General features: G+C 41.6%; 1 protein-coding gene across 1 annotated transcript; it reads left to right on the top strand.

Moving 5' to 3' along the window:
- Positions 1-3,647: 3,647 nt before the first annotated feature.
- Positions 3,648-14,834, top strand: LOC127377809 (zinc finger protein PLAGL2-like). The gene is made up of 2 exons (XM_051426065.1): positions 3,648-3,787; positions 7,679-14,834. Exon 2 carries the CDS (start codon positions 8,124-8,126, stop codon positions 9,414-9,416), a length of 1,293 nt encoding a protein of 430 aa, XP_051282025.1. The 5' UTR covers positions 3,648-3,787; positions 7,679-8,123; the 3' UTR covers positions 9,417-14,834.
- Positions 14,835-22,121: the final 7,287 nt, after the last annotated feature.

Here is a 22,121-nt window from a genome sequence, read left to right as displayed (position 1 = left end):
ACACTGAGCAGATACTGGAAGCCTCAGAGAACTAGCTTCAAGAAAGCTGCCCTATCACAGCAGTCAAAAAGTCTTCGATGCACAGCAAGAGGAGGTGTTGACTGGTTACGTGATTGAGGCAGCAGACTTGTACTATGGACTCCCTCCATGTGAGGTAGGCCTACTGAGCATTTGACAGGTGCAGATTAGTGTGCCCTAAGTAGGAATTAGTTACTACTCTATGCATGAGTTCTTTATGTATGTATTTAGGTACCATGGGGTACAACTAACTGGCTAACTAGTTTTACTTTCTTTTAGGTCAGGAAGTTTGCATATCAACTTGCGGTGGAGTACAACATCAAACACCCCTAGTCATGGGATGAGAACAACATGGCAGGTCCTGATATGTTCTCAGGCTTTATGAAAAGGCATCCTAACTCGTCCATGAGAAGTGTGCAGGCAACTAGCTTGGCCCGAGCTACAGCAGCCTCCAATCTGCCACAGACATCCTCTGCAGCTTCCTCCTCTGCTCCTGCTGAGCCCTTAACTAAAGTGTTCAGTCCCTCTACTGTAAGACCATTTCCCAAAGCAGGGCCAAGGAAGACCACTGGTACGACAAGGAGAAGGAGAAAGTCAGACATCTATACAGATACACCAGTCAAGCAGGCCTGTGAGGAAGAAGAAAAGAAGAGGAGTAGTAAGAAGAATGTGAAAATGGCCATATTTGGAAAGAGGAAATGCAAACAATGTAATGCAGAGAGAAAGAGCGCTAAAAAGAGATCCAAGAAGACCAAGGATAAGGGTGAGGACACCTCAGAAGAAGATGATTTTTGCATTGTGTGCATGGAGCCCTTTGGAAATTCCAAACCCAAAGAAAAGTGGCTCAGATGTGTAAGAAGTTCTGGGCCCACAAAAACTGCACCCCTGGAAAACCCACATACATCTGTCACCACTGTGACTCTGATCAGTCTGATTAGATGGATAACACACACAGATACACACACTCAAGTTCATGTTTTATCATATAAGACAGACACAGTGTGCATGTTTGTTGTTTTACTAATTGTCAAACGTCTTCCTGTAATTTTACGTGGATTATGAACTACTTCTGACCTCCTGTTGCAGGTTTCCATTTGTATGTGTAACATTCATAGGTATTATTAGAATATGTTCTTTAAGAAAGCTCTTCTGATGTTAGGATCCATACCACTGACACTGTTCTTCATTTAGCCATCAGTGATGAGTTCTTTTTGTTCTTAGTGAAGCACAGGAAGATGCTTTAGTGTTGGCACATGCACAATAAACTTATATAGATGCATATTTTGTGGTGTAGTCTCAGTTTTTAGTTCTTCAATCTTACTGTTACAATTTACCCCAGGTTGTGTTACAACATACCCTGGTAGTGGGGTAGGTTGTATCAATGGCACTCTTTGCATTTGACATCAAATAATGAATCCTGTGATATAGTTGGAGAAGTTAAAAACATTGCTATTTGTAGTAGACAAATGAGGGTACTTTGTGTCAAAATTTGAGTGCCCTACCACAAACATTCTGCAAGTTATAGGAACTGAGTCAAAAAGTGTAACAACCATCCCCGGTCTCCTCTAATAACAGAAAAGGTCTCCTTTAAGGGAAAAGACTGGGAATCTTAGTCTTAGAACAACAGAGCCTTTAACAAAAGGAAATCTATTAACAAGCAGTACAGAATCCGTTCCCACAGCTGAACACCAGTAGTCAATTAAATGGTTAGTGAATGACAGACAATGATTATGCAACAATTTTGCACTTTGAAGACATCACCTTGGAGTTTGTGGATATTGTGATGTGATTATTTTATGGCAGTTTTAAGTCCATACTATTAATACTTTTAACTATTAATCAACAAAATAATTTGGTAGATTTAATTGATAATGCCCACAACTATTAAAGAGAAAAAGGTCATGTTTACAACATAAATTATGCACTGTGTTGCTTACCTATCCAGTATAGACCGTTATATACTAGGGCTATGTATTGGCAACAATGTGGTGATATGATACGTATCACGATACAGGGCTTAGGATTCCATATATTGTGATACTGTACAATTTCAATTAATAGCTTTTATTTGCTTCAATCACTCAACTCAACCTGCCTTTATTTGGAACAGGCCTCTATATGGGACAGGCCTTTAATTCCTTTAGCACAAAACTCTTGCTCAGCAAAGATACCATCAAATTGTTTATTTAAACCAGTAAGAATATTACTGTAAACAAGGTGATATATTACAAATCTTCTAAAAATATAATTCATTGTATAAAGAACAGAAAAAGTAATTTTTTATGCAACCAGATCTGCATGTATATTTATCACAGTCCAACATCACAGCCAGTTTATCTTTACAGCACTGCAGTCTAACTGTTGGGGGTTAGAAAGAGACAAAAGAGTAGCTTTTCTATATTCTTGTTAAAACTGCTCTGTGTGTGTTTCTTTTGTTTTATAGTCTGCTTATTGGCCTTTGTGTTTTTTACTGTGTTGTTTTTATGGTTTTTGCTCTACTTTGATAATACAACACTTTGGTCAACTGTTGTTGTTTTTAAATGTGCTTTATGAATAACGTTGGTAGTCCGGTAGACAGCTAGGCTTAATATTTAATTTTAACTTCAATTTAGGATTTTATATTCGCATTTTAAAACTTGCAGTCTTGCTTCAACCACCACAGGAAGATCCCCAGAATCCAGTTTTAAATTTAAGAGATACTGATCCTTGATTCTTTCACTTTCTAACACATAATCAGAAAACAATTGAAAAATAGGACATATCACTCCACTTTATACTTGCTGTCAGATGCTACTCATTACCTCCTCAGACAGGAATGGGCTCAGTGTTTCTAGAGGTTGAAGACTGAAGGAGACAGACTTCTTGCTGTGGAATGATCTGCCAGGGGTATGGTCCACAAAACTACTGTAAATTGTATCCAATGTTTTTACTAACGTCTGTGCATATGTGTGTTTTGTAAATGAACCCAGCATGTGTATATTGGTGTACACATATGTGCATGTCAAATTCCCTGTTTTATTTATTTTTTTAATTCTGTTTACTTTTGATTGTTTTGTGCCTTTTATTGCAGCACTTTGTAATAGTAATAAACTTTGTTATAATTTATTTATATATATATGGATATGTTTCTGTGTTACACCTCAGGGATATATATATATATATCCTCCTAATGTTTGGGGATCAGTCTGTTGTTAAATGTTCATTACAGAAAATATCGTTTGTGCCAACACACAACAAAGACCAAATATTTCCCCAGTAGTCATGTGCCTCTGGATTATTTCCCTCATACACACATTATTATTTGACCATGTGTAGTTCTGATTCAAGATGACAGATGAGTCTTAACAGCTCATGGAATAGCATTAAAGACAATAGCAAATTCTAAGGGAGTACTGTTGTATTCTAAGTAAACTTTATTATTTTTCACATGTGACCCCAATCTTCTTCCGTCGGGATTTGTTACTCCTATTGTCATAATAAAAAGTGATATCAATATCTGTATTAAAAACACTTTTAACAGTTTAATTCAGAGCGAAATGCCGCTGTTATTGTATATAGAAGAGGAGTTATCATCATGCAGTGGAGCAGCACAGACACCCGCTATATGGGAGCCCAGGGTGTGACGTCACTCTCCCAGAATGCATGGCTTCCAGCGCGGCGCCCAGCGGTCCAGGCCCGGACTCTAAGAAACATCTTTAAAACTTGTTCCAAAATGTCGATGTGGAGACGGAATGGAGGCTGGACGGAAAGCTGGACTGAGACGCTGTCGGTAAGTAGCGGTTGTGTCCGTGTCTGTGGCCCTGAGCCGGAGAGCACCGTTTATCGGTAAAACACAGAGGAGTTAGCTCCCGCAAGACAAACTCCGATACAAGTTAGTGAAGCGCTCATCTTTTGTTTTTTAACCAGCATGCTGGCTCAGCTAACTCTCTAAGTTCCCTCGCAGCCGCACTAACGCCAACCAGTGGCTTCACTCGATGGAAACCGCTGTAATACGAGCGCAAACACCCGAGCACCGAACCTAATTTCACCTCCGCCGCTGAATTTTGTAAAGGCAGCCTGGCTAGCAGTCAAATTTAGCCCCGGTCTGGCAATGACCCCGTCCCACCAGTCTCTATCAGGGTACGCCGTTACTTTAGTGCAGCTCACATGAGCCTGGTTGGAAGTTTCCCCCTCACTTTATTTGGCTCCAAAGAGACCAACAGTTTCTTAGCTTAACACAGCTGGAATGGTTTAAGCAGAAAAAGTGTGTGGATTAAAGCTGCATGCAGCTCCATGTTGAGGACCCACAAGATGGCACTACCAGCTCCCATCACCGTGCTCCTGATGCAAACTCATCTTTTAGTCTTTTAGCGAGGTTCCCACAGCTCCTGGTTCTTCTCCAACCACAACCAATGCTGGTAAATATGTTTAAACTCTGTACTTGAGTTAAAGTAAAATAGACCGTTTCATTATGTTATGTAGATACTACTTAAAGCTGCCGTAGGTACCTTTTCTAGAAAGGAACTTTTTGTCATATTTTTGAAACTTTCACTGTATATTCTTCCCACAATCCACCGGGCCTAAATGAAAACAACCAATCAGAGCCGAGAAAGACAGTTGATTGTTGAGTCTCATTTCCACCATCGGTATTTGACAAGATCAACTATCTTTCCTGTCTCTGATTGGTTGTTTTCATTTAGGCCCGGTGGATTCTTGCAAATCCCATTAGGAGCACTAGGAGGAGCCAGAGGAACCAGATTTTTTTTTTTTTTTTTTTTTATATATATATAGATCTGTCTCATGTACTACTGTCAGGATACAGTGAAAGTTTCAGCAAATATGACAAGAAGTGTTTTTTTGATTTTGTTTGTTTTAAATGTATCTACTGCAGCTGTAAAGTCCTCAGCCATTCAAATAAGTGTTTGTTCTTGTTCCTACAGTGTGCTGTTTGAATGATGTATGTGCGGAGTTTGACACTAGAAGGATGCAGTAAGCAACTCGTACAGTGTGATGTAGAAACTTGAAGCCACCAGTGCACATCCACTGAGAATGGACTTCACAGTGAAGTAGGAGACATCTTGTGTCCAGCAGGAAAACTTTAGAAACAAGCAACATTAGCAGAGCTTTGGCGTTATTAATAGGGATCGAATTCAGTTTTTTTCAGGGCTGATTCAGATAACATTTATTAGTAATCAGCGATGTATTGTTTTCAAGCTACCCAGCAGTATAGTAGTGTAAGAGTAATATGTTCCACATTATTCTGAAATTGTCCATTCTGCACTTGTACTTTTGGTCTTAAAAGTATATTTGGATGCTGATGCTTTGTAGTTTTACTTAAGTAAGCTTTTATACAGGTCTTTTTACATTATGCTTTTGCTGCTTTTAAAATATTTGAGTAGAAGAGAACTAATCAACATTATTCATCCTCTACTATTGCTCTTGATGTGAAACCAGTCAGATAGTGCTGTGGCCAAAGTAGCAAGTTTTTAAATTAACCTATTTTATCAGCAATCACTTTATCTGCAATCGTATTTGAAAAATAACAATATATAATATAGAAATTATCTGTCTATCCCTAATTTAATGAGGTGACTGGAGTAAATGCCTTTTTAAAAGATTTTAATGTGTCCAGAGCAAATAAAACACAAGCTCACAGCTCTTGTTGGTTCCCAGGCTGTTCAGTCACTGGACTCCATTGACAAAAACAGTCATTTTACCTCGCAGAACACATGAGTTGCTGGTCTACCACTGCCTCAATCGGTTACTTTGTGTTATGTGTGAATTTGGTGCTTTAAGGGTTAGTCTGGATCTGAACTAACTTGGTAAAACACCATTGATTTATTTAATTATCATTATTCTTTTTAAATGGTGTTAAGCATCAACATTCCCCAGTGCATGTTTGTTTTGTAGATAGATATAAATGAATAAAGTAGTGGAGGGCGTTTATGATAAAATCTTTTCTCCCAGTATTATGTAAATTAGCATTGTTGTGCTGAAATATCTTGTATGTCCTGCAGCGGTGAGTGAGTAACACTAATTAATGAGTGGGACTTTAATCTGGATTGATAATGTAATGATCAGTGTGATAATGATATGAGAATGATATACATTTGTTGCATGTATTTGTTGTCCTGGGTTGGGTTCAAAATGCTTAGCATGCGTTTCCAAACAATTAAAGGTATCTGCTAAGATTTCTGATGATTGGACAAGTGGTCAGTGAGTTATGGTCAATTTCCTGCAGAGCTCTGAACTTTGCCAAGTTTTTCCATTGATAGTGGCTATGTTTTTGTCAATTGTCGTGTGTTTGTGTATTTCAATCCAGCAAGGCTGTATACCTTATTTGTTGATTGCATAAATATCTCTGTGACGTCACGCATAGGCTCTGGCTGTTGCCATCTTGACAGTCCTTACTCCGCTGGCTCCTGGCTAATCCAAACCTGGGCAGAAAGGTGGAGCATGGGTGGAGCTGGGCCGGCCCAATGAAGCCTGGTTACTGAAAACAGCTGCCTGTTGTGACGGCACCCACCTGTCACTCAAAGCCACCACGCCCTTAATTACGCATAACTTTAAACCTTAAAATAATTTAAACGAGTGAGTTATATAAAAATCACTACAGTTGTCATGAATGGGGAAATTAGGTATAGAGACCAAAACTTTTTTTTCCCCAGCAGGCTATAAATATGTTTATTTCTGCTTTTAAAGTTTTAATATGGGGCCTTATGGAGGAGCCAGCCTCATGTGTTTGTTACAGAAACTGCAGTTTTTGTTACTTGTGTTGGCTTTATTTACAGCTACAATGGTGTCCAACATCAGGCCGGTTGGCAGTTTATATTTCTTTCAAAGTGTTTTCATTTCCAGTTATTGAGCGTTGGCATGAGACACAAAATAATAATAAATCAACACAAACCAATAAGACTGTGATAACACAATAAGCTAATTGTAAATGATGTGCTGATATTAAAGAAGACTGTGATAAGTGGCCTGCAGAACATAGAGCAATAAAAACAATGTTTTCTGTTTGGACTATTTGTGCACTGATGTGACTCTGCAAAGTAAATAGCTGTATTAAAGAGTATTTCATTGTCCGGTCCTGAACATGTTCAGAAATTTGTCATATACTTTGACAACCAGTTCTAGTGGATATTGCTGAGAGCTGCTTCTTGTCTCCAAACTCTGTGCAACTTGCCACAGTATTGTAAATCACAGCCAACTCTCTTTTCTGCATCATATACTGAAAAAAAAAGTCATATTGGCCAATAATAGCAGCCAGGTGATTCGGTTAAAACAGTGAAAGGATGCAGGGTTACATAACAATAGGACAACCAAAAAGTGTTAAAATAAAACAAAATGAATACAGTGTTCACTATAAGAAGGCTTTTAAATAAAAAATGTTTTGAAAAACTAAAGTTGCTAGCCTGAGATCCTTAGGTAGGGAGTAGGAAATGTTGCAAAAGCTCGGTCACCTTCAGTGACGAGGCAGGACTTAGGAGCCAACAGGAGTCTCCCAAACTAACCTCTACTCCATGGACTTGTGAAGTAAAATGTGTGAATTATGTTTTGCTCTTATGTAGTTATTTGTTGTTAAAGTCAGCTCATCAAGCATGCTTCTTACTGCTCCATATCATTTAAGCTACAATGTGTCATTCACACAAAGTGAAGCAGTTTTTTTGTTGTTTTGCAGGTCTGTAAGGATGTTGAGCTGTCTCTGTGATTCAGCTGCTGTGACTGTGGCGTTCAGGGCTGCTGAATACTAAAATAGACTACAGGCCAACACAAGAGCTCTTCTCAGGAAACACAGACCCAGTCAGAGCTTCCAAAGCTCCTCATCACCGCAGCCCTTTTGGGGTTGCTATGGCAGCTGCTGTCACCGAGACCAAGTGCCGGACACAGGCTTGCCTCAGTAAGGCAGGACAGACCACTAGTCATTGCCATAAGAGACCATCGGACAGTCAACAAACAGCACTTAGCAATAATTCTAGCACTCTAAGTTAACAAAACGACCAGAGGTGTGTAGGCTGATGGTCAGCGCTCTGGAGAATCCTCATGAGTCTTGTCTGTGTCTGCTCAGGCTCTTGGCCAGAGTTCCTGTGCGGCAGCAGAGCCAGTACTGTTCCTTCTGTTAGACCATGTTCCACCAGCAGGACCATCTGAAGAGCCAGCTGCAGGAGAGCCACACAGCCAGCAGGCAGCTCTTCCACTGCCAGGAGTGTGGGAAGCAGTACAACACCCAACTGGGCTATAGACGCCACCTAGTGGCGGCCCACAGTGCTGCAGTGGGCCTGCCCTGCCCAGAGGGGACACCCTCCTTGCTGGAGCACCTGGGCAGCCATATCGACAGGCCTCCGCCGTCTGAGGGAAACACTAATGCTGCCGTGCCAGTCAGAGAGAGGAAGTACTCATGTGAGAGATGCGACCGCCGTTTTTATACTCGTAAGGATGTACGGCGTCATGCTGTCGTGCATACTGGCCGCCGTGACTTCCTGTGCCCACGCTGTGCACAACGCTTTGGCCGCAGAGACCACCTGACCCGCCACTTGAAGAAAAGCCATGCCCAGGAGTCAGGGTTGATGCCACCCTGTACACCCAGCACTCCTGTGGCTACACCGACCCCTGCCCCCCAGTGCCCGGTGAAGGAGGAGCCCAGCCCTGTGCCCTCTGATATGGGCTCTGTCTCTAAGGAGCCCATGGAGACTTACTCCAGGGACATGTACAACTCCTACCCCATGGCCAATCCTGTCCCCGGGTTGGGCCACCCTCATGGCCTCATGCAAGGCTCCTTGTCCTCAAGCATGGGTGTGGGTCGCCACATGGCCCCCCAATCTACTCACCCTCACCACCACCTGCAGCCCCCTCCAGCTCCACAGCAGCAGTCCTACAGCAACATGGCCAGGTACCAGCATGGATCTACCTCATATCCTCGTGCCGACGTGGACAGTTTCTTGCTGGACCTGCAGAGCGCCCCCCCACCTCACCTGAGTGTGGCCAACTCCTCTACCTCTACCTCTGCCTCCCCTCAGAGGGAGGGTCTGGGTGAAGGGGTGGGTGCTGGCGGCGACCCCCACCTGCTGTCCAGGAGCCCGGCTATCTCCTCAACCGAGCTGTCCTGCACCACTAACATGGACCTCGGGCCTCTGCTGGGCTTTTTGCCTTTCAGCCTGCCGCCCTACAGCCCACACATGGGAATGGGAGGGTTAGTGATGAGCTATCCACCTGCCACCACCACCACTTCCTCTCCATCCTCTTCCACTGGGCTGTCCTCCCAGGCTCCAGGGCCTTTTACCTTCTTCCAGCCTCCCCAGGCTCATGTACCCCAGGGCCCCGGAGCCCACAACCACAGCCAGCTACCTCAGGCATACAGCAGTTCTGCTATGAGCACTTCCAGCTCCCTACCTCACTACTACCAGGCCTTTCAGCAGTAAACAGCTCTGTCCCCACAAATGTGGCCTTCACACGAGCTCATGGATTTTTCATGAAAAGGGTAAAACATGAGAACGGCATCTTTATTGTAAAACAAATGTGTAACTTTAGCCTGTCAGTTCTAATTATGCTAATCTTAGTTATTTGTTGAACACAACAAATCACCTCATCAGTATTACCTCATTATTTAAAAAGGAAGCTTGAACCTTTGAGGAAATGTAGATGGTCTCACTACAACCAAAATAGAGTAGTACTTTTTTTTTTTTATCAGACCTGTTACCAACAGTGGATGCACTTAATACTCGTCACAGGTGCTGCACATTGCAGAGAGTCATCCAGATATAGTTTATAATGGAAGATGCTACAGTGTTAGGGAATATTTTACCCAGTAATGTATCATGTTTTTAAAAAAAAAACCCATCCCCTTCCTTGCTGGACCTAACTTGAGATTTTCTTATTTTAGAATATTGGCATAAACAGCCTTAAAGAGCAAGGAAAAAGTTGGCTCAAGATGTACTCCGTTACTGAGTACATGCACATAAAGAAAATTGCAAATACAAATTCAACAGCACTACCTGGATATGATATCTGGTGGTTAACCCGTGAACATATGCAGTAAAGAGCTTGTCATCCATCATTACGCCAACAGGTGTGTCTACAGTAAGTGCATCAGCACTTATTTTTACCTATCAACCATTTCAGGTGGTATAAATTGAACCCTCTTCTCTCGAATTTAGAATTAGGCCTTTAAGAATTTGGCCTTTTTAAGTGTCCATAAGGGCAGTCAGTAACTGTTAAGTTACTGTGAGGATAGGCTGCACTTAATTTTAAGGATACTGTAAACTCATACATCTATTATAAGTTGATGAACAACCAGTAAATAACAATGTGACACACTGTTAAAATTCTGACGTCCTTTTATTGGACAAATGTGACAGAGCAGCTCTTCAAGTAAGAATTCCACATTGGAAGGCTGGAGGACTTTCAGATAGTTATCCAAGGTCACATCAGCATGGTGACACAAACTCTAATGCTACTTTACTTGCTGTATTACGTAGTATCATTAGATTAAAATGCACTTAGATTTCATTTTCAACATGGCAAGGTATGCCAGATCCCATGGAATGTTATTGCTCTAGAACATTTCCCACAATAGGTACCGTTCAGACAAAGAAGTGTTGCTTGAAGAAATGGTCTTGAACTCCATATAATTCAATACATATGCATTTACTGTAATATTTAAAATAGTTCTGTTTGTGATACACTTAATGGTTTACCTGCAACCATGGGTGAATCAAGCTGAAATTCCTGCCAACTTTTCAATGGACCCTTCCTAAGTCATGCCCATTTTTGCTCTGTGCTCCAATAACAGTTGAGCAAGCCTCGGTCAGAACCTCGGTCAAAATGATCCTTTCCTGTGTTTAGATTTGTTATGTGCTAGGCTAGTCTATATGTTGAGAAGACAATCCAAAAAATATATATACACATATAGTCACATCTTAAGTTGGCTAATTTTAGCAATAACTTTAGCAAATTAACTAGCTAACAACTGATGTAGATTTGCTAGCTAGTGTTTTGCTAACATTAGTTAACTTAAGGTGGAACTACATATGTGACATGTTTATCTTTTAACCCTCTTCAAACTGTGGTTGTTTTTTAAACCTAGACAAGCCTAGCATGTAGAATATCTACAGGAAGTCAGTTTTCTTTTTCCAGAGTGGTGAAGTCATGACACTGGCTCTGATTGGCTAGTACTCGTTACCTTCATTGGTTTGGTTGGTTAGGTTTTGACTATGAGGAAGTAAGAATGTCAGGGTAAGCCAATCAGAGGCAGAGTATGGCGGTTTCATGTCTTCACCATCCTGGATAAAAAAAAAAAAAAAAAAGAAGCATTTTCAGCAAGTCCTGCACCTCTCTGTCTGAGCGGGGCCTCAGAGGGCCGGCAGCATCTGTTTGTTGTATGGCTTTTAAATCTCTTGAATCGGCTGTGTTAAAAGATCAAACAGAAAACTCTGAAATGTACAGTTGCAGACACACTGTGCTAACCATGTCACAGATCTCAGGGTTGCTGCCTGTTCCTTTTTAAAAAACATAAAAGTGCATATTCTTTTCCTAGCTTTATAGGAATTAGCTCAATCACAATCGCACAGAACCCACATGTAAAATGTGCTATGGCAATAACAAAGAAACTTTGAACCTGCCTGGTCATTCAGAACTGTGGCACTGATAGTCCTGGACAAGGGTTAGATTAATAGGAATTTATTTTACTGTGGCATGTGTGGCGGAGTTTTTACAGTCTGTACAGGACATACAATGTGTCCACATATCAAAAAAATCATTCTCCTTAACTGTTACAAGACAGCCAGTTGTGTAGCATAAAACTAAACCCTAACCTTCAGTAATTGTCATTTCAAATTCATCTGTATGCTCACACCTTGTCATGTGTCACAATAAGGAATGTATCATCCTGGTCATCAGCCCTCTCCCCCTATTCATATTTTCCTCAGTGGCAGGTGGCAACCCTGGCTACATGATGTGACCTGGGGCATTGTAATTTAGGCAATAGGAAGTCTCCAAGTGTTCCCTGTTTTGTTCTTTTCAAACTGGACCACTGGATCTCAGCACGTTGTAGCTCTGACCTGCCTGTTGTGAATTGCTGAATGGAATGCAGCATTGATTCTACAAAGGCCTTCCAGGGCACTTGTACCCATTTCCTGCCTTTTACTATGTCACTGTTGGTATCGACACCCATTCCTTGGTTGTGGTTTTGGATTTCAAGAGTTTCTGATGTAATTAGAAGTAAAAAAAAAAAAAAAAACGACCCCCACTCCCCCCACCCCCACATCCTGGCCTCCTCTGGGCTGCAGGGGCTCAGGAAAGATGGGAGAGGAGCTGTCAAGATTCTAGAATCCCAGATTCTAATCAAGCTGCCTTCCCGTAATGGACGCTCCACTCAAGAAATTGGTCAAGTATAGTGGAGATGGAGGAGCCCTCCAGCTGGATGTTGCAAGTGAGTGATGTGATTTTGGAAGGAAGATACTTAGAGAGAGAGCATCATCTGACGCTCTCTCCTGCCTTAATTCCATGAACTTTATGTTGAAGGACTTCTCTAACTAGCATTGTAACCAGCCTCCCAAGTGTTGCACCAATGTCTTAAAATGCTACTGTTGTGCCTCTCAAAGAGTGTCTAATCTCTTGACTGGGTTTAAGCACTTACAACATTTCTAGAAAAGGATCTGTACCTCATACATGGAGAACTGTGGGTTTCTGTTTTTATTTGTATTTGCTTTCTAGTTATTTTGGCTCTTGTGCCATTAGATTGAAACTATAAAGGTAGATTTTATGAATCTAATTTCTTTATCTAGCGGCAGACATTGACATTATAATTCAGTCAAACTTTCTACCTCTACCTTGTCATGTATCTTTCTGCAAAAATCATTAGAAATAGTGTTAACCTGTAACAATTGGGCAGTTTTTTTTTGTTTTTGTTTTTTCACCACTGTTGAAGAATGGGGAATTTTGTCAGAATTCAACTTTGAAGGACCGGATACACACAAGTCCTAGTGGTGTATTCCAGGGTCAAACATTGTTCTCTATACTTGCCTTTAATGATATTTCTACTTATTTACTACCTCAGAGAAGGGACAGGTGACTGTCCATCTAACTGCAGAGAAAATGTCTGTGTAGAGTTTTATTTTTGTCAGAAGAAGCACATGTACTTTGTAGCTCAGATTAGCTCAATTTAGGAGATTAGCTCACAGCACATCGATGTCTAGAGCAACAAGTACCAGTTCACGCTGTTATTTGTTGTGTTCTAACGCTGTCACTGCCTCTTCAGTCTGGAATGTTTTCACCGTTCATTAATCTGGGCCTCAGTCTAAAGGAATTCCACAGTTGCGTGTTGGAATGTACAGACAACACTTTGGCACTGTGGATACCTGAAAGCATCCTCACTAACTATTCCAAATTGATGTTCCTCTTCTGAGTGATGCAGAATTATCACGAGCAACGCCAAACACCTGCTGGTTCCAACTTTTGCAGTGTGATGGTGCGCCCTTTGTAAATCAAATGTCTTTGTCCCACATAGGGCTTACATTACAACCCTGTGGCATTATTTGGCTGAGCTGTGGGCTCAAATGTCCACAAAACAGCTGGAGTGGACTTTACCCTGCTAGCTCCCTAGTACAAACTTGTACCAGGCGAGCCGATGTGTGAATAGAGTAGGTCATTGTCCGCAGAATTTGCCACGAGCGGGTGGGCATGATGATGTTGCATGCTTGCTGCTTCATACTCTTTATCTCCTAGTCTGTATATTGTAGTATCGATATCAACGCAGAAACAGTAATCATTACCATTTACCCAGGCACCACCCCTGGTCCAGTATTTCCAGTAGGTGAGAACAATCTCCTGGTGTGCTACATGTGTAAAAGGGCGACTCCAGACAACTGCTCAGAATTCATATGAAAAAATGGCTGTTTTTCCTTCCTTGCCTTCCTGATCTCATTCCAAAACTGTTCTGTTGTCTGAAATACTCATACAGATGGAGATAAAACACACACACACACACACACACACACACACACACACTCTGTCAACGTTACAAAAGTAGTACATACTTTACTTTTTTACTCCACACACCTGGCCAGTTGCTGTGATTCTGTTTTGAAAATGTACAAAAGTCTTTGGACACAGCTTCCCCTCCCTTGTTATGATGTGGAGAGGGTTTCGACACATTCTGTCCTTAGCCTTAACCAAGCAATTTGAGTTGGAATCGGAATCAGAAATACTTCATTGATCCCTGGGAGGAAATTTGTTCACTACAGTTGTTCCACTCACACAGCTTTAAAGAATAGTAGAGGATCACACAACAGTAATTGTTTGTTTTGTGGAAAGCTCTGACAATTAATGTCCTGCTAATTGCAGTGCTAGATCTAAAAGTTCTTATAGGTCAAAAATAAAGTTGTCTCACCAAATTGCTACTAGCACAGGTTCAGCGGGAGCCGTTAGTAAATCATTCAGATTACGCTTTCAATGAAAAAATAATACAAGGGCCTTGAGTCCTTAACATCAGACTGGTATATGTCTGCTCTTGCTGACATGTTTGAAGATGGGATGGGATGGCTTGTCTGTACACCAACACTAAACACATTCCAGGCTGAACGTAGGGAAGCGGCACAGATGATACAGAGGACACCGGGATTCATTTCACTAAACCATGGTTCAGTACTGTCGTGCTGCCTGCATTGAGGTCGGCTCTGAGAACCACCACGATGCAGGCTTCACCACCTTTAACTTAGATAGGTTTTGCATTAGGTGTTTGTATTATCACTTAATAGATTAGAAGACAGTGAAAAGAAAAGGAGATGTTATTTTCTGATTGTCTGAGCATAAAGTATAATAAATAAATCTTTAGATTTCAACTGTGTCCATGTGTTTTACTAAAATGGAGTTGACAAGTTTGTAACTTTAACCTACGGGAATAGTGAAAATTGATAGAAGAGAAGATAGAGAAACTAGCAAATCCAGATATTTATTATCCTATCTGCTTATAGAGCTACCACCGATTGTATACCCTGTACCTTTCAGATGGCTGATACAGTGTTGTGTGTGTGTGTGTGTGTGTGTGTGTGTGTGTGTGTGTGTGTGTGTATGGTGTGTGTGTGTGTGTGTGTGTGTGTGTGTGTGTGTGTGTGTGTGTTGTGGTATTACTGAATTTTATTTGCATTGAAAATGTGTTTTGCTGTTTAAAGAGATAAAAGAATATTTAAGGGTGTATCTATTTCTTTAAAAAAACAAACCTCATATTGGGTTATTTTGACATGGCGACTGCAATATGATTCACAATTAAAGCTGCAAGCAGCCTTGGGCAGGACCTCGCACTCGCGTCACGTGCCTTCGTAACACGTGCGGACCACAACGTGAAAATTTCACGTAAATCAGCTCAAAATTGCCACACATCGCTTACTTCCTGTTGCCAGTAGGTGCCGCTATCACTATGTCTTAATATTGTCATGTAGTCCTGTTCAGGGTGGGATTCTTAAGGCCGGGACACACCAACCCGACGGCCAACTGTCGGCAGAAAAGCAGTCGGACTGATCAGTCAGCTCCTGTCTCCCCGAGTCGGTCAAAAAAGTGCCTCCGAACACACCAAACCGACACCGACTGGACCGACGTTCTGCGCATGCGTGAGGCATAATACGTCCCTATAACAGCAGGCAGCGCTAATCTGTGTTGTCGCCCAAAAAAAATGAAAACCGGAAATGACGGATCAGTGTGTGTTGATAGTAGTCAAGAAGGATAGTTGTCATTACTCACTGAACGGAAAATACGATGGCTAATAATAACAAGATACTGGCGTTGGTGTAGTATGTTTACCATTGTCACTTCCGGTTTTCTTGTGCACTCACTGATTCGCTAGTCAAGGGCTAGCACTCCAACAATCAGATTGGTCATTGAGGCCGATGGACACTGAATGAAAATGAACGCCAACTCTGACTGACGACGTCAATAGACACACCGAACCGACCTCGCCCGACTATCCGATGACTAGACGACTAGACATGATGTCTGCTGGTCCTTTTGTGGTAGGGCTGAAATGCAGTGGAAATGTTTTTTTTGGATTAAGTTCATTTTCATGGCAAAGAGGGAGATTTGTGTCATTCTCAAAATGTTTGACCACAACTGTACACATTCCCAAATTGTTAGAGAATTTCAAATGGGTAATCAGTCAGCAGAAATGATAGCAACAATCGTCAGTCTTCAGTGGGATGAGGAGGTCCCACCAGTCAAAGATTCAGTAGCCGCAATACAAGTCAGGACAAGCAGTAAGCAATGACCTCTTATTGGAAGTATATATGATTTTGAGCCTACAACAGTTCTTTTTTTTTCTGATGTTAAACTCAGAAAAAAACGAAATTCTTGTTCTTGGCCCCAAAAACCTTAGAGACTCACTGTCTAAAGATATAGTTACTCTATGGTATTACCTTGGCCTCTAGCACCACTGTCAGGAACCTTGGAGTTATCTTTGATCAGGATTTGTCATTTAACTCCCACATAAAGCAGACCTCTTGGACTGCCTTCTTTCATTTACGTAATATTACAAAAATTAGACACATCCTATCACAGACAGATGCAGAAAAACTAATCCATGCATTTGTTACTTCAAGGCTGGATTACTGCAACTCTTTATTATCAGGTTGCCCCAATAAGTCCATTAAAACACTCCAATTAATTCAGAACGCTGCAGCACGAGTACTGACAGGAACTAGAAAAAGAGATCACATCTCTCCTGTATTAGCCTCTCTGCACTGGCTCCCTGTAAAATGTAGAATAGAATTTAAAATCCTCCTCCTCACCTATAAAGCTCTTCATGGTCAGGCCCCTTCATATCTTAAAGAGCTCATAGTACCCTATTACCCCTCTAGAACACTACGTTCTCTGAATGCTGGGCTACTTGTGGTTCCTATAGTCTCTAAAAGTAGAACAGGAGCCAGAGCCTTCAGTTACCAAGCTCCTCTCCTGTGGAACCAGCTTCCATTTGTGGTTCGGGAGGCAGACACCCTCTCCACATTCAAGAGTAGGCTTAAGATGTTCCTCTTTGATAAAGCTTATAGTTAGGACTGGATCAGGTGAGTCCTGAACCATCCCTTAGTTATGCTGCTATAGGCCTACACTATCGGGGCATTTCCCATGATGCACTGAGCTCCTCTCTCTCTGTTTTTGCACACATTCATTAATTCCATTAATGCATGTTACTAACTTCACTACTTCCCCGGAGTTCTTGTGCTTTCTCCTCTCACAGGTTCTCATGGATCCTGCTGGAGCCTCCTGCCATGGTCCTGCTTGACTGCCATTGCTAATATCACTGATATTATTAGGGACCGATCCAGTGTCAAACACTGTGAGGTCTCTATTGTTTTTGCTAAAGTTATTAGGGACTGAGCTAGTGACCACTGGAAGGTCCCTATTGTTTTTGGTCCGTTATTATTCTTCTTGGAATGGCGCCGGCGACAACGGCAGCCTGTCATGGCAGCTCCTATCATTGTTGTAGTGTTAGTGTTTTTTCAGTGTTTTTTAGCCTGTGTTTTTTTTTTTCTATTTTTCACTGTTTTCTTACTTTCTTAATACTTTGTTCACATCGCCTAAATACTTTTTTGGCGTTTTTGAGCAACAAGTTTTTTGTTTACGCTGGTCTCCATGGCGACGGCGAGTTGCATTGTTTACACCCGCGACCAGATGATCGCCCTGAGGTACCGGAGCATCCTGACTGGAGAGAGACCCTCCATACCAGGGAGCTGAGGAGACGGTGAGGCTGCAGAGCGGGGGTTAAACGGAGGATGAAGAAGAGGAGGTTTAGACCCTACAAACGTGGTTACACGAGCAGATACCGGACTCCAACGTCACCATGCCCGGCTTCCAGACAGTTTGAGCCGACAGGGACACCACCACGTAGCATCTGGAGACCGTCCTGGCAAAAAAAGTAATTTAAAGTATTTTGATATTTCAAAAAATAAGCACGTTATAAAATTAGCACTTCCTGTTGATTTTTCGTCAAAAAAGGAAGTGGACCATTTCTCCACATTGGTTGTCCGATTGACACCAACCATGGGTCAATAGTTCCTTATGTCTTCGTTAGGCATCGTGCACAATTTCAGCCCATAGCCACAAGGTGGCACTCTTTAACATGAAGTTTATATCTCTGCATCGGCATGTGTGATTAAAACGAAACTTGGTACGATGCTTGCCCATGGCTCCCTGAGGCTCACTTAAAAAGGAGAAAAAAACCACACCTCTGGTGGCAGGGTAATTCACTCTGTGGAGGCCGTGATAGTTATGAATACGAAATTCATAGGACTCGTGTAGTCTGGTGTCTGTAGCTCACATACCAAAAATCATGTTTGTAGCGCCCCCTACAGTATTTCAACAAAGCAGCCCCGGCACCACGTTTCACCAATATGTATGAAATTCGGTAGGCACGTCTAACGTGCCGAGACCTACAGAAAAGCCTAATGGACCCATGCCCCAAAACCCACAGGAAGTCGGTTATTTTGATTTTCATTTTAACTCTCGGCGGCTATTTTGTTTTTATTTTCACTTTTTTGCCTTGTATTTGAACAAACTCCTCCTAGGGAATTTATCGGATCTGCTTCAAAATTGGTTAGTACAGTCAAAAGATGTTGCTGACTGAACACGGTGGTATTTGTGCCTGTATGTTGAAGGGAGTGTCCGTGGTGTGCTGTCAAAGTTGGCCATTTCGAATTCCATGGTCTTGTATTTTGAACATACTCCTAGGAAATTTATCGGATCTGCTTCAAAACTGGACAGTACACTTGAAAAATGTTGCTGATTAAAAGTTGTGCGATTTGTGACTGTACGTTGAAGGGCGTGTCCGTGGCGTGCCACCAAAGTTGGCCATTTTGTATTCTGTGGTCTTTTTTTGCGTTGTATTTGAATGAACTCCTCCTAGGGAATTTATCGGATCTGCTTCAAAAGTGGTCAGTACAGTCAAAACATGTTGCCGACTGAATGCCGTGCTATTTGCGACTTTACGTTGAAGGGCGTGTCCGCGGCGTGTCGTCAAAGTTGGCTATTTTGAATCGAATGTCAAACTGTGATGCCATTTCCGGCATTTTAGGGCTTCTATTTTAACTATTCTTCCTACAGATTTTATCCGATTTACTTCAAATTCAATCACTACAATCAAGACACATTGGTGATCAAAATTTAATTAAATATTTACTGTGCGTCCAATGGTGTGTCTGTGCCGTGGCGCTGAATTTCCAAATTTCGCAGTGAAGAATCTCGCTATGAAAGTGTAAGTCTTTTGCACGGTGTCTGAAACGTGTGACAGTGTAGAGTGGTCTTCCTCAGCTTCCGGCGATGAAGGCTTGGGCGTGGGGTGATGTAGCTTTAATTAGGGACCGAGCCAGCGACCGCTGGAAGGTCCCTATTGTAATTGGTCCGTTTCTTATTATTATTATTCAGAACGTTGAGAGTGTTTTTGACCCCCTGAACATATAAAAAAATTCTATTTTATTTGGCAAATTTGTCGGGGCTGGTGCGATCTTGGATATTCTATGCATCACATTCAGGTCAGCCACTAGGAAGGCCACTAGGTGGCGCTACTTTTAGGCAAAGTTTGATAGGCTTACTCCTGCATCGTTTGTCTCACATTCAAAAACCTTATATCCATGCGTTCGATGAATGGAGCTGACGCCCACTTTCGCCTAGATTTTTTTTTCGCTAGAGCGCAAAATGTCCAAAAACTACGTTTCCATGATACGTCCATGCGCTTTTGTCCAATTCGCACGAAATTTTGCACGTAGCATCTGGAGACTGTCCTGGCTAAAAAAGTAATTCAAAGTATTTTGATATTTCAAAAAATAAGGAAGTTATAAAATTAGCACTTCCTGTTGATTTTTCGTCAAAAAAAGAAGTGGACCATTTCTCCACATTGCTATGTCCGATTGTCACCAACCTTGGGTCCATAGTTACTCATGTCTTTCTTAAGCATCGTGCACAATTTCAGGTCATCGCCACTAGGTGGCGCTCTTTAAGATGGAGAAGTTTATATCTCTGCAACGGCATGTGTGATTAAAATGAAACTTGGTACAATGATTGCCCATGGCCCCCTGAGGCTCCCTTAAAAAAGGACAAAAAAAATACGCCACTAGCGAACTCCTCCTAGGGAATTTATCGGATCTACTTCAAAATTGGTCAGTACAGTCAAAAAATGGTGATGATTAAAAGTTGTGCTATTTGAGACTGTACGTTGAACGGCGTGTCTGTGGCGTGAGGTCAAAGTTGGCCACTTTGAATTCTGTGGTCATACAAACTAATTGAAAAGTTGAGCTATTTGTGACTGTACATCAAACCGCCTGCCAGTGACAACTAGCAAGCGCTGCGTGGCGATTTTGAGCTGAGTTACGTGAAATGACCGTGCCAGTGACGACTTGTCGAATTCAGCAGATTCGCCATAAAACAGCACTCATAACTTCAGTGTGCAAAGTCCAATCTCCAATAAACTTCATATATTCTGTAACAGTCTCGCCCTGAACACGTCCTCATAACTTCAGCATACGTGGTCCAATCTCAATGAAACTTCTCGTGTTATAACAGTCCCGCCCTGAACTTGTCTACATGACAATATTAAGACATAGTGATAGCGCCACCTACACCTACAAGCGCTGCATGGCAATTTTGAGCTGATTTACGTGAAATTTCATGTTTTGGTCCGCAAGTGTAACGATGGCACGTGACACGGCCGCAGCACGCCTCGAGTTGCGTGGAGGTCCCGCCCAACGCTGCTTGCAGCTTTAATTTACTATTATTATTGTTATTATTATTATTATTATTATTATTATTATTACTACAGTTACTACTATTACTTTATCACTGCTCATTGTCCCCCATCGTTGTTGTTGTCGTCATCATTTTTTTCATGTTCGTCATCATCAGTCACTACTATTAGTGTAGTTGTTGTTACTGTTGTTGTGCACCTGTCTCTCTCTCTGTCTCTCTCTCTTCTGTTATGAATAGGCGCTATACAAATAAAATTTTATTTAATTTAATTTAATTTATATACTTCTGTTGGATACCAGCACAGGTAGGAATGGAGGAAAACAAGGTTGCAGACGAACTGGCTATAAAACTGGCTTTGACCAATCCAGCCCCTCATTTGTGCCATCAGCCATTCGACTCCACAACGCCACAGCACCCAGATCCTCGTACCTCTGCGGACTCTGCTCACTGAACTGTCACTCATTAACCTGCCAAGCGCAACAGTTTTTTACTTTTATTTGCACAATACCCTTTAACATTGCACATATACAATTATCCACTCCAGTTACCCATCTGGACCATATTCAACTATATTGTATATATAGTGTATGTGTTTTTCATTGAATTTAAAGATACAATTCTGCCACAAAATGATAACAAAAGATGAAGTTTGATGATGCGGTGAAGTAGCGTGGGATCATGGGATTTGTTGCCTTCACCACCATTGCCGTCACTGCAGTCAGCTTCTCCCAGTTAGGATTCCTTCAGTGTTCATGGTTCAGGAGGTTTCTACCGGGAGCCCAATGATCCACAGAGGTCTCCTCCTTTCCAACACAAACAGACCCGCTGATTAAAACCACTAAACACAATGAGTAAAGCACCTCCACCTTAAAAATCACCTGAATAAAATGACAGATTTCTCTGAGTTTGAACATTGTTGGAAACATCTGGGATAATGTAAGTACAGAAATCAACTACATATAGGACAAAGGTCTAGAGTTTATAGACAGTTTAATGAGAAAATGTTTTAGCTTTAAGCCTATCACATAAAGCTGCAGTAGGTAACTTTTATAAAAATAACTTTTTGTCATATTTGCTGAAACTTTCACCATATCCTGACAGTAGTACATGAGACAGATAATCCTTGGAAAAAAAATTCTCCTAGTGGCCTGAAGATAGTGTCATTACCACCGTCAGTTTTTGACAACCTGGGAATGACACTCAACCAACAAATATCATTCTTGGCTTAATCTAAAATGTGGCCATAACAGATCATGGAATTATATGGGTTTCTTTTTCATAATCAACATGTTTTTTTTTTTATGTATCTAAAATAATGTCTGAAATTGGACAGCATTTGGGACAGCAGCTGCCACCCCTCTAGATCTCTTCTCGTCATCTACATCCATGCTCTAGATCTCACTCTC

The sequence above is a fragment of the Dicentrarchus labrax genome, unplaced genomic scaffold (assembly GCF_905237075.1).
Source record: "Dicentrarchus labrax unplaced genomic scaffold, dlabrax2021, whole genome shotgun sequence".
Classification (NCBI taxonomy): Eukaryota; Metazoa; Chordata; class Actinopteri; family Moronidae; genus Dicentrarchus; species Dicentrarchus labrax.
The sequence above is the reverse complement of the archived record's forward strand: the minus strand, read 5'-3'. Positions and strand labels throughout refer to the sequence as shown.

What these genes read in the sequence shown, in the direction of transcription:
- LOC127377809 (XM_051426065.1), top strand. Translation starts at nt 8,124, where the DNA reads ATGTTCCACCAGCAGGACCATCTGAAGAGCCAGCTGCAGGAGAGCCAC.